This window comes from Benincasa hispida, chromosome 9 (assembly GCF_009727055.1).
Source record: "Benincasa hispida cultivar B227 chromosome 9, ASM972705v1, whole genome shotgun sequence".
NCBI lineage: Eukaryota > Viridiplantae > Streptophyta > Magnoliopsida > Cucurbitales > Cucurbitaceae > Benincasa > Benincasa hispida.
This window is the reverse complement of record NC_052357.1, coordinates 69,484,707-69,496,598: the sequence shown is the minus strand read 5'-3', so window position 1 is coordinate 69,496,598 and position 11,892 is coordinate 69,484,707. Positions and strand designations below refer to the sequence as shown.

The window sequence follows — 11,892 nt, the reverse complement described above, 5'->3', positions numbered from 1 at the left end:
TCTTTTGATGTCTCTTAGAAGACACTACAAAATAAAAAATATAAAAATCGTGAAAAAGTTAGAACTTCGCGCCATTGTAAGGACATGAGCAACATTATTACAATCACTATAACAGACAAAAAACAACATTTACTTGAGTAGCAAGAAAAAAGAAAATCCTTAGCAACATTCAACGACTTAGATAAATTCAAACCATCATTTTTAAGGATTTTGATGATGGTTTAAGAATTTTGATCATCTCTAAAGAATCTGACTTTCAAATGGGATAAATACTGAAAACTTGTCTTTGATTTGTCAAACCTCGGAGAACACTGTACTTAAATATATAAATATGAATAGATTAATCCATTTGGTGTTTAATGTTTATAAACGGAAATATATATATATATACGTTTTGATGAAGGTGACATACATGGGTTTGGATTTGTATATATATTATATATATTTATGAATTTGACACGTTTTGATGAAGGTGACGTACATGGGTTTGGGTTTGGGTTTGGGTTCTGTTATGTCATGTTCATGAGAGCAAATTCAACTAGTTCTCTGCACTTGAACGACTCTGCCATGTGAAAGCTCAGCAGTTTCCATCTTTAGTGCTGATTCACCCTAAATAATAATTCATCCTTTTTGAGTTTCTCTATTGCTCTACCGACTGAAACACACTCCACCACCATTTCCACTTAAAAACCCCTCACTCTCTACCATCATTTCAATATGATAAAACATTCTAAATATTTTTTGGGATCTTTTCCCCCTTTTGCTTTGATCTTTTACTCCTAAAGATGGTGGGGTATATGGCTAAAGCATTTTCTTAGTGGTTTTTGGGTGCCTTTTTCTTTTTCTTTTTTTTTTTTTTTTGCTGGGAATTTTAATTTGAGGGTGTGGAAAGGAAGAGTGATCTAATCTAGTTATCCCCTTTAGCCGGACCCCTCTATTGAATCTGTCGTCTTGTGGTTGAAGTCGGAACCTTTTTTGCGTTTACTTTAACTAATGCACACCAACTGTTTGTGATTTGTTCTCATCCAAAATTTCTCTCTGTTTTGCTTCTTGTCATATTTATATATATGACTTTTGAGAAGATGGTTTGAAGCATAACAAAAACTTATTTCTCTTTCAAGCTCAATTTATACCCTTTTCTTAGAAGAAAAAATGGTCAGATGTCCTGAGCTTCTTGACTTGATCTCCAGGGACAGGGAATGGGACTTGACTAGAAACGGTGTTGGAAGTTCTGTTAGTGAGAACAATAAACTTGAACTGAGACTTGGATTGCCAGGAGAAGTGGGGCTTGCAGAGGGAAGTAGCTGCTTGAATAGTAACCATGAAAATGGTGAATTCCCTCTCTCTTCGGCTAAACCATTTCCTTCTTGTTTGAACATTAGAAGCAACAAAAGGGCCCTTTATGAGAAAGCTGAAGGAATAACCGGAGATGGAAATTGGTTGGATAGAAATGATGAATTCCAACCCCACAAGCTGATTTTCTATGAGAAAACAGCTGAGAAGGTGTCTCCTCCCACTCCCTGTCTTAGTGCTTCCTTACCATCTTCAGCTTTTCAGAGGGAAGCTCAGAAGTTATCTCAACCAGCACAATCTTCATATTTGAAACAGTTTTTTATGCCTCAGAAATTGGACTTGGTGTCAGAGGAGCCATTAAAGCCATGCAGTTTGAAAACAGCTGAGTTGAAATCATGTCTCAACAGTGGTTCAGTTCCTGCAGAATCATCTGAACCTAAACACCATGACAAAAGGTTAGTCAGCTTATCTTCTTTCATATCCTATTTATAATCATTCATACAAACTCCACCTTTTAAGTGATGGATATCTCATGTCAATTATACTTTGTATCTCCAGACTATTATTACTTGTTTCATCAGCCCAAATAATCCACCAACTTTCTCAAATTGCTTTTTGTTAAGTTGAAATGAAGCCTAAACTCTTTTTAGTTCTTTTTCCTGTTTAAACTGTTTCTTGAAATCTTGGAAGTTTGAAGTCACTTGCAGCTGAAATAAGTTTTTTATGGATTATATTACAAGGGAACAAAATGTTCTGATATCCAAGCCGCTACCCCTAACTGACATAAGATCACTTCAAATACACAAGTTTGACCTGCAGTGCAACTGATTGTTTTCATGTCGCTCTGGTACTTGTTGCAGAAGATTCTAAAAGTGGCCGAGTTGATAACCAATTAATTATTTGCTATTATTTGCTTTTGGTGATAATTAGGCCTTTTCTTATTTCATAACCAGTTTTAACTTCAAAATGTATATGACTTACAAGTTTTTCAAGGAAACAAGTAATGGTAAGTTGCTAATTGCAAGAAATTCAACATCTTGTCGATAGGGCTTCAGTTGCAGCAGCCGTTGGTTGGCCCCCCATCCGTTCTTTCAGGAAGAACTTTGCTGCTCCCCGCTCTTCAAAGCCTAACTCTCTGGAGTTGTCAAAAGAAACTGTGCAGGATGAGAATGGCTCAAAATTATCTGACTGTTCCAAGGGACAAATGTTTGTGAAAGTTTGTATGGATGGGGTTCCCATTGGAAGAAAACTGAATCTCCAAGCCTATAATAGTTATGATCAACTGTCTGCTGGCATAGACGAACTCTTCCACTGTCTTCTTGCAGGTAATCCTTCAATGCCCTGCATTTTGACGATATTTTGTCCAACACTACATATTCTTTTGTATTTGATAATTACTAAGGCCTGTTTGATAATTTTTTTTCTTTTTTCAAAATTTATGTTTGTTCTTTCTTATTTCTTTACTGCAGTTTTCTCCTTTATTCAGGAAACATTTAAATTCTTAGTTAAATTCTAAATACAAAAACTACTTTTGTCTAGTTTTCAAAACTTGACTTGGTTTTTGAAAACATGGGTAGAACGTGGATAACAAAATAACAAAATAAATAAACTTATAGGTGAAAGTAGCGTTTATAAGTCTAATTTTCAAAAACTAAAACCATGAAACCAAATAGTAATTAAATGCACGTAAGTTATAAATTAAAGTGATATGCTGAAATTACTACCTCCTTGTTCTTATATCCTTCTTCCTAATTAACTACAGCACAGAGAAACTACCTAGCAACTGAAGATGGGAGAAAGATGGAGGAAACAACTTCAGTATCTGATTCCAAACACAAAAATGGGCTGTACACTCTAGTTTACTATGATAATGAAGGGGACAGGATGCTTGTTGGTGATGTCCCATGGAAGTAAGCATTTCCCACTACTGTCTTGTAACCTATGTCATCATCTAGCATTGCCTGACCAAATCTAATACAATCTTAGGAAAAGGGTCTTTTTTAGCCTTACTTTGCATCAATCTAAACAGTTTGTTAAAACGCATCCTTGCTTGTTGTTCAGTATATGAAATAAGAACTCTTTTTCAGTCATTACTTGAGCTTTCTTTGTATAGTGGACTTATTTGCCTTCATTTTCATGCAGCATGTTTGTTTCCACTGTGAAGAGGCTACGTGTATTGAAGAGCTCTGTTGTTGCCACTGAAATGAAGTGAAGCTCCTTTCAAAATTCAATCACAAACATCTGAAAGGTACAGGAAACGTTCTTGTCAAAGTCTTTCAAGTCTTGGCTGAGAATAACAGCAATTTTGAGTAGCAACGGCAACAGTTAGGATTTTCACATGTAGATTTTTCATTTTCCTACACTTTTAGAGATGTTGGCAGTGTTATGAAGCTGCAAGTTGTAAGCGCAGCCTTGGGTTTCAAGGTTGAGGCTACTGCTGTTGTGTGTATATAATTGTATTCTGTTTCTTCAGAAATATATGAGTTTTGATTTTGAATTCTTGGGAATTTACTGCATCCTATAAGTTTTGATTATAAACTTATGTTTCAGACAACTTGGGGTCACAGAAATTAATGTTGACCGATGTACGAAATGTTTCAAATTCGAGTCTAATAGTTTTAAGGATCTATAGATTTAAATCTACAGTCAATCTTTACGAAAGACAGTTGCGTTATAGCAATCTCATCCAATTACTTTTTCAAATAGAATTTATCAGCTGAAGTATCAATACTTCCTTTTGAAGTTGAAGGTTTGAACTCCATCCCATATTTATTCTTTAATGTTGACCGATATATTTCAAAAAATATTTCAAATCGTGTCTAATAGTTACTAAGGTTATATTGATATTTGAATCTTCATTCAATCGTTACAAAAGATAGTTGCATTATAACAACTTTGAAGTATCGAAACTTTCTTTTAATTGAATCTTCATCACAGTTAACGTCAAAAGAGCACAAACAGAAAACAAGGGTAATAGTGTCAATTTACCAGCATTAGAGACAAAACTTCAAAAAGTGGCCTTGTGGGGGGTTATTTACATGGAATAGATAAAATAGGGCTAGACATCAAAAACAAGGCTAAACATCAAAAAGAAGAAAAAGGAATTAACCTCCCTGTCTTCAAGTTTCTCAGGCTTGGGCGCAATCAAATCCTTCCAACCATCCTCACAAACAAAGCAAGCAATAGAAGAAGCCGGCTCAACAGTTCCACTCTGTATCTTCAATTCTTCATGCTTCTCCGAGCGTCCTCTCTTCTTCGCGCTTCCCACTTTCCATTCTCCTCTGGGATTCACATGGCGCTAGCTGCTCATCTCCCTTTATATCCCAACTGTAAAACTTCCACTTCTTGGCGATCTTCTTCCCATTTGGTTTCTGTTGGTCAAGCGAATGGTTATGACCGCATTTCGGCTAAAATAACTTTTTCACAATTTGTTCGGAGTTTCTACGTTTTATCGGGAACTTACAATAAGGTACAGAGGCCTTGTGGAAGGATTTTTTGTGGGCAAAGAGAGTATCGAAAGCTGAGGAGACAAGTCCCGAAGAGTAAGATTAAGGAATTAGAGCTCAACGTCAGTATATGTATTGAAGAAGAGTTGCCGGACGACCCAGAAATTTTGGTATCCCTTTTTTCACCTACATTTTACACATTTGTCCATTTGTTCATTTTTTCAGTTTTTTTTTTCTTTTTTTTTTTTTGGTTGATGTAGTATATGTGCATAAAGAATTTCTTTCATGACGACAATGGGAGGGATCAAGAATGGTGTTTTGGGCAGTCCTGTTGCATTCTTTGTTGTAATTGTGAATGCTATCTTAGTGCATAACTCAACTATAATTGACCTATACCATTTTCTTGGAGGTTAGAGGTTTAAATCGTCATATCTCACTAGTTGTACTCACAAACAAATAATCATCTCCTTATTCATTGATAAAAAAAAAAAAAAATAAATAAATAAAAATAAAAATTCTGTATGCTATTCTAATATTTAGGAATCTACAGGTGGAATTAATTTCCGATAACATTATTTTCATATAATATGTGAATGTGGATATTGTCTTTAAGCGAGTTACTTAACAATAGTAGCACGGGCATAAGTTAACCTGAGCATAAGAAATTGGCTAAGACATCAAATCCTTTCCGTAAATGTTAGAAGTTTGAATCTCCACCACCTATCATTTATTTAGACTCAAGAAGACTAGCAGAATGTTACTACTAAGAGGACTTGCTAGTCGACACATTCCTCACTCTTATACTTAATTTTGGGTATGCAATAATCTGGTAATCATCTTGGAGTTTATTGTTATTTTTCTAAATCTTGAGAAAAGCAGGTAAGCTATGAAATTTAGTTTTGTGTCATCATTTTCTCCCAAGATAAGCATCTTCAGTGGACAGAACGCTTTGAAGTAGCAAGACTTAATGCTTCCTCTTGGTGTTCATTTTCTAAATTTTTCGTGAGTTTTTTCATCCAAGATATTTATCTGAATTGGGGAGCGTTTATATTTTCTGCTTGATTTCAATTTGTATTGTTTTGTTGATGTTGTATTGCTTTCAATATTTTTACTAGTTTTTTTGGAGCATTGGCCTCTCAAAGAAAAGTTTTATTTCCTTCCAGAAAAAAAAAATCTTCTCCCAACAATTGAGGTGAACATAGCTTCTCCCAGCTGTTTAACATCTATGCACCAAATGCATCTAGGAAGACTATAATTTCATCTGTCACACATGTGGATAAAAATTTGTAGTTCTTAATCATGAGGTGCAGAGTGCTTGGACGTTAGAATCGTATTTGAGAGATTTATGCTTTAACATATCAAACTTGGATCTGGGAGAATATGTCAAGAATCAGGAGTAGAATGAACTTGCATGTTTTATCTCTTCTGCATTCTTGGAAGGTTCATTTTTGATTGATCATTTAATGCTTATGGTTTTCCTTTTCCCAATGCTTCAGAGTATTGCAGAAATGCTTCGTTTGAATGTTCCTAAGGCTCTGAAGTTAGCTCTCAACAATTTAAAGGATTCAGAATATAAAACTCGAGATAGTTCAATAAATGATGTTGGTTTATTTGATAGTGTCGAGTTGTCCGTGCTACTTTGTAACGACGAGTTTATTTGTAAACTTAACAAAGAATGGAGGGATGAGGATCATGCCACTGATGTCTTGTCCATGTCACAGCATGTCCCCGAATTGAAGCTTCCAATTGTAAGAGTTTGAGTAGAAATGAGAATGGAAAATTGTCTTTGAGAATGATAAATAACTGACTGATTTTTGTATCTTCAGCTTATGTTAGGTGATATTGTCATTTCTGTTGAGACTGCTGCGAGGCAGGCGGAGGAAAGGGGGCACACACTCCTTGATGAAATTCGGATACTCCTGGTTTGTTACTTGATTGCCTTTCTTGTTTAAAGAAAAAACCTAAGAATTTTTCCCCTACATCCTTTTGTTTGAGAATTAGTAGCGTTGCTATTATTCATATAGCATACCTGCCTTTAGGGAAGTGTATAAGACTATGAGGGCATTTAGTATCCAGGCATGAGTCATGACGGTTCCATGGGATTTGGTGTCACTAATAAAAATTTCTTGCACAACCTATACACAAACATTTCATTCTCAAGCTTCACATTCCAATGCAACGTATACCAATATTTCCAATATCACAATTATTATCACATTTTTAACACCACATCCTTCATTTTCAAGCATTTGAAACTCATTAAGTATTCAAAGTCTAGATATCTCATTCTAAGCAATACTAGGCTTTCCATTTTCAAGTACTGTTTTTCAAAGGCAATGGGAATTAAAATGTTGAAGGATCTATTTCCTAGAAATAGAAACTTCAATAATTTACTTATTTATTTTTGTTTGATTTAGGAATATCAAAATTATGTGAAAGAAAAGAAAACCAGTTGATACAAAATTATGTCTATAACCAAGTTGAAAGAAAAGCACTATAGACTAAGTGATAGGCAACCAAACTGAAGCAACTATCTATTTTCTTCTTTAGCCTCCTGAGAAATTTTTACTATAAAAACATCAACTAAGAAAAGGAAATTCATCATTGCATGGGGGTTTGTACAGGTGCATGGATTGTTGCATCTTGTGGGATTTGATCATGAGATTAGTGAAGAGGCTGAAGTAGAAATGGAAAAGGAGGAGGAACTACTTTTGAAGAATTTAGAATGGAAAGGGAAAGGGCTAATTCAGAGTGCAATTGATGCTGAAACCAATTCAAACTCAGCTGCAGTTGTCTCAGATGGTAAGTAATGTAGTAGTCATTATTGTTCTACTAATGACTGTTGAGCTACAGAGAAGACTCCAATCAAAAAGAACAAGACTAATATCAAAATTCCTTTATTTTTAATAAGGCTGTATTATGTTCAGTACATTTGTTACTGTTCTATACTGTAATACCATGTTCGCTTTCTGTATATTCTTACTATTGACATGTTAAAGACAGGAAAAAAGAAGGTAGTCTTCGATTTTACCGCCCAAGGTTCAGCTACATTTTTTGTGATATGGATGGTAAGAGCCCTTTTGAGGTGTATCTAAATTATTCCATGACTTGTGCTTACGACTTTTATTAAGTTTATTAATAATGTAGGTACATTGCTCAACAGTAAAAGTCAAATCACTCCAACAACTGCCAAGGCTCTGAAGGCTGTCTTGTCAAGGGGTGTTAAAGTTGTAATAGCCACTGGAAAGGTAGGGCGTTCTGCTTCATTGTCAGGATATTGACCTTTAGCTTGTTTTCCAACTGTTTTTCCCAGGAGCTGCTCTATTACTCTTCACTGAATGTTTGGGTGTTTCTGTATTTATATTCTTTTGTAGCTTTTGTTGCTATTGCTTTATTTTCACAAAGATTTTAAGGAATAATGGTTAGATTTAATACATGGAGTAGGCCCGCCCAGCAGTAATTAGCATTTTGGAGAAGGCAGGTTTAGCTGGAAAAGATGGTGCCGTGTCTGAATTTTCTCCTGGAGTTTTCTTACAGGTTTCAATCTTCCCCCTTTCCTTTTCATCTTTCTTCACATAACTTTTAACGTTGAGGATACATAGCTACTTCTAATTATATGTTTGGAATAACCAGTTACCTGAGGTGCTTTTACATCTTGTAATTGGCGATGTATGTGTCATTGAGCTATGGAGGATCTGGATTATATGTTGGGAGAGCAGTTTGTTGTCCCCATCTGGGAGTGTTTCTGGGCATCAGGATTAGTTGGGATTGTAACAAAGGTGGTGGTTCTCTGATAGAGGAGATTCTCTTGGTTCCTCCCTTTAGGGATGAAGGAAGAGTTCCGTATGATTGTATTTTTGTTGTGCATTGGGTTTTATGGCTTGAGAGGAATATTCGGGTCTTTAGGAGTGTGAAAAGATCCACGGTTGAGGTGTGACCTGGGGAATATTGCTAGATCTAATGCTATGTTGTGGGCTTCCCATTCTCCACTTTTCAATGGAGGTGTTTTTTTTATGCCCTTGTATATTCTTGGCTTAGTTTTTCAACCAAATAATATATAATAATAAGTGAGGATTGAAAGTACAAGAAGAGTGGAGATGAATCCCAATTCAGGGGAGCTTGCTAACTTCTTATTGATATATGTTATGCAAACTTCAATTTTATATCCCTGATAAAATATACAAATATACATTCACACACTCCTGATAATAAGCCACGGTTTCCTTGATTTTATACCTTTAGCAAAATAGAAGTTCAGACTTATTTCACTTATATCCTTACCTTTCAATTTATTTTTATGTACTGTTCCACATTATTTTATTCATTATATATTCTCTTTCCTTCCTTGGTTCTAGGGATTACTCGTTTATGGTAGACAAGGCAAAGAAATTTATAGGAGGAACTTAGACCAAGATGTCTGCAGAGAGGTATGTCTCTTGCTGTTTGCTATATGTACTAGTCTGCAGTTTGAATGATGATTAAGTAAAATTTTTTTAAGGATAAGTCTTGGGGATTAAAGCCATGCGAGCACAAAACATTCTAGAATAGATGTATTCATGTAACGATGCTTGCCAAAGAATATGACTCAGCTATCAAACCTCTTTTCTGAGTATGGTTTGAAATTAAAAACTGTAAGAATCACAGAAATAATGATAATTTTATGAACAATTTTCTGACAAACCTAATAAAGTAAAGGCTTTTTAACACAAGATGCTTGTTACGGATATCTAAATTTTTGTTCTATGAGGTGCAGGCATGCCTTTATTCTTTAGAGGAGAAAGTTCCTCTGATTGCATTTGGTGAAGGTCGTTGCTTAACTCTATTTGATCATCCACTTACTGATGCATTGCACACTATATACCATGAGCCCAAGGTACTTGAACTTATTTTTGTCGTGGTTCTGGGTCTTTTATGTAGTAAATGTAATATTTGTGCTTGTGAAGGTGAGTTTACATAGCTAACTATTGTGAACTGAATTGTTTAGCCATCTGGTTGTCAACGTTGAAAAGCTAGACTTTACAGTTATGAGCATAATTAGTGATGAACTAGACCGTGTTAAACCAGCTTTAATAGGTCATCAACTGTTAAGGCTGTCAATGTAATAACTGCCTTGACTGATTTGTTTTTACAAAGGGGGGCAATGATTGACCACTCCCTTAATTGAAAGCTCGTTTTAAATAGCATCATAATATTTCCCTTGCAATTGTCCTGTTCATGAATGTAACTTCATTGATTATGTATTACAGGCAGAGGTCATGTCTTCGGTTGAGAATCTTTTGGCTGCAGCTGAAATACAGGTGAGCTCTCGACTGAGAATGCCTTCCTCTTATTTGTGTATTAGTAAAGAAAGAATTGAGGAATTGTTCAGCATCAAATAATGCTTTCTATCAAAATATGTGAATAAGCCTATTGGCCGAGTATTATATAACTAGGGAGGATTTGGTTCCCTTAGCAATCACATAGGATAGGGAGCTTTTGTATGATTTATTTTAACATCTGTTATTCATACAGAAACTTCTTTTCTTGGACACCGCCGAGGGAGTTTCACGTGTCCTACGACCATACTGGTCAGAAGCATCAGGGGAACATGCCTCGGTTGTTCAAGCTGTACCAGATATGCTTGAGATTGTCCCCCGTGGAACCTCAAAAGGTAGTGGAGTAAAAATGCTGCTCGATCATTTGGGAGTCTCTGCTGAGGAGGTAGGCTAAAGTTGTCCCAAGGCTTGGGATTAGCCAATTATTTGCTATGCTATACTAAAACTAAAAGTTTGCTCATCATGTTCTTTACATAAACACACATTGTATACACTCCAAAGGTTCTAAAATACGTGAACATTTATAAATCACATAAACATGAATTAAACTCCAAATGAGTGTTTTGCATATTTAAGCGTCCCAACCCTAGTCTACACAAATTCAAGCTTCACAGACTTATGAACAGATGCACCCTAAGAGTCTCGAGGTTCAGCCACGCGTATATTATAGGTTTAGGTGATAGGTCTCTGAGTCTCTGATATGACCATTGGTATACTACAAGAGCAGTGTGTTTATGATAGATAATCAGGGAAAGGAAGTGCAAGTCTTAGACTATTGGATACTTTTGAATCTCTCTTTTAACAAATTAGTTACTTCATGCCTACTAACTCCCTACTTACATCATTTATTATATACTTCAGCCAAATAGCCACTGCTCCTTCAGCAAATTGGAGGACCATTTGTAGTTTGCCCCTTTTTTGTGGGTTTTCTTTGTGTATGCCCTTCTATTTTTTCATTTCTTCTCCATAAAAGTTTGATTATTCATTGAAAATAATAAAAATGAAAAAGTGGCATGGTCCATCTGTATGAAATATGTTCTTCTGTGCTGGATAGTAACTTGTGATTCTAAATCGTTCAGATACATGTTTCTATGCTTAAAATGGGTTATTATGATGAATGTTTTACAATGATCCAAAGTGTATTAGATCTGAACCTACTTTGATTATGTAGGTAATGGCAATTGGAGATGGGGAAAATGACATTGAGATGCTCGAGTTGGCATCTCTTGGGATTGCTTTGAGCAATGGATCAGAGAAAACAAAAGCTGTTGCTAACTTAATTGGTCCCAGCAATGATGAAGACGGTGTAGCCGATGTCATATACCGATATGCATTCTAAAGATAAATGCCACTTTGAGAAGCTTTTGATCCCATTTTACAGTCAATTATTGTGATTGAAGGATGCATATTCTGCATCGACATATTCTTATTATCACACTCTCTCGATGAAGCAAAACTGAGTGAAGATTTTTGCCATTTAGTAGGAAATATTGAAGTTATTAGCATAATTTCTTTAAGTTTTATATCTCTATACACAGAATGTCAATGTGTTGAATTACTAATAATCCCACATTTTTTTTATTAGTGAAGAGAGTTGGCTAAATATTTTATCCTCTTGTTTGCATATGGATAGACTTCTGATTCTGTGTGCTTACGTGGACTACTGACATGGAGATAATAAAATGTGGAAGTTGAATTACGGGTTTTTTTTTAAAAAAATAAATTTTTATAATTTTTTTTTAATAATGGTTAGAAACTTGAATTTAACATTTCCCACTCAGTAGGACAAAAAGGGGGAAGAGATTTGAACTTTCGACATCTACTTTCATACTAGTTGT

General features: G+C 35.3%; 2 protein-coding genes across 2 annotated transcripts; both read left to right on the top strand.

Annotated features, from left to right (window-relative positions):
* Positions 1-544: 544 nt before the first annotated feature.
* On the top strand, positions 545-3,831 carry LOC120085113 (auxin-responsive protein IAA6-like). The gene is made up of 4 exons (XM_039040972.1): positions 545-1,748; positions 2,341-2,618; positions 3,056-3,203; positions 3,436-3,831. The coding sequence occupies exons 1-4, from the start codon at positions 1,153-1,155 to the stop codon at positions 3,503-3,505; spliced, it is 1,092 nt and encodes a 363-aa protein (XP_038896900.1). The 5' UTR covers positions 545-1,152; the 3' UTR covers positions 3,506-3,831.
* A 574-nt stretch (positions 3,832-4,405) lies between these two features.
* LOC120087072 (endoribonuclease YBEY, chloroplastic) lies at positions 4,406-11,680 on the top strand. The gene is made up of 12 exons (XM_039043921.1): positions 4,406-4,909; positions 6,236-6,487; positions 6,566-6,661; positions 7,364-7,541; positions 7,739-7,807; positions 7,887-7,987; positions 8,184-8,276; positions 9,095-9,166; positions 9,493-9,612; positions 9,986-10,036; positions 10,251-10,439; positions 11,226-11,680. Exons 1-12 carry the CDS (start codon positions 4,523-4,525, stop codon positions 11,391-11,393), a joined length of 1,776 nt encoding a protein of 591 aa, XP_038899849.1. The 5' UTR covers positions 4,406-4,522; the 3' UTR covers positions 11,394-11,680.
* Positions 11,681-11,892: the final 212 nt, after the last annotated feature.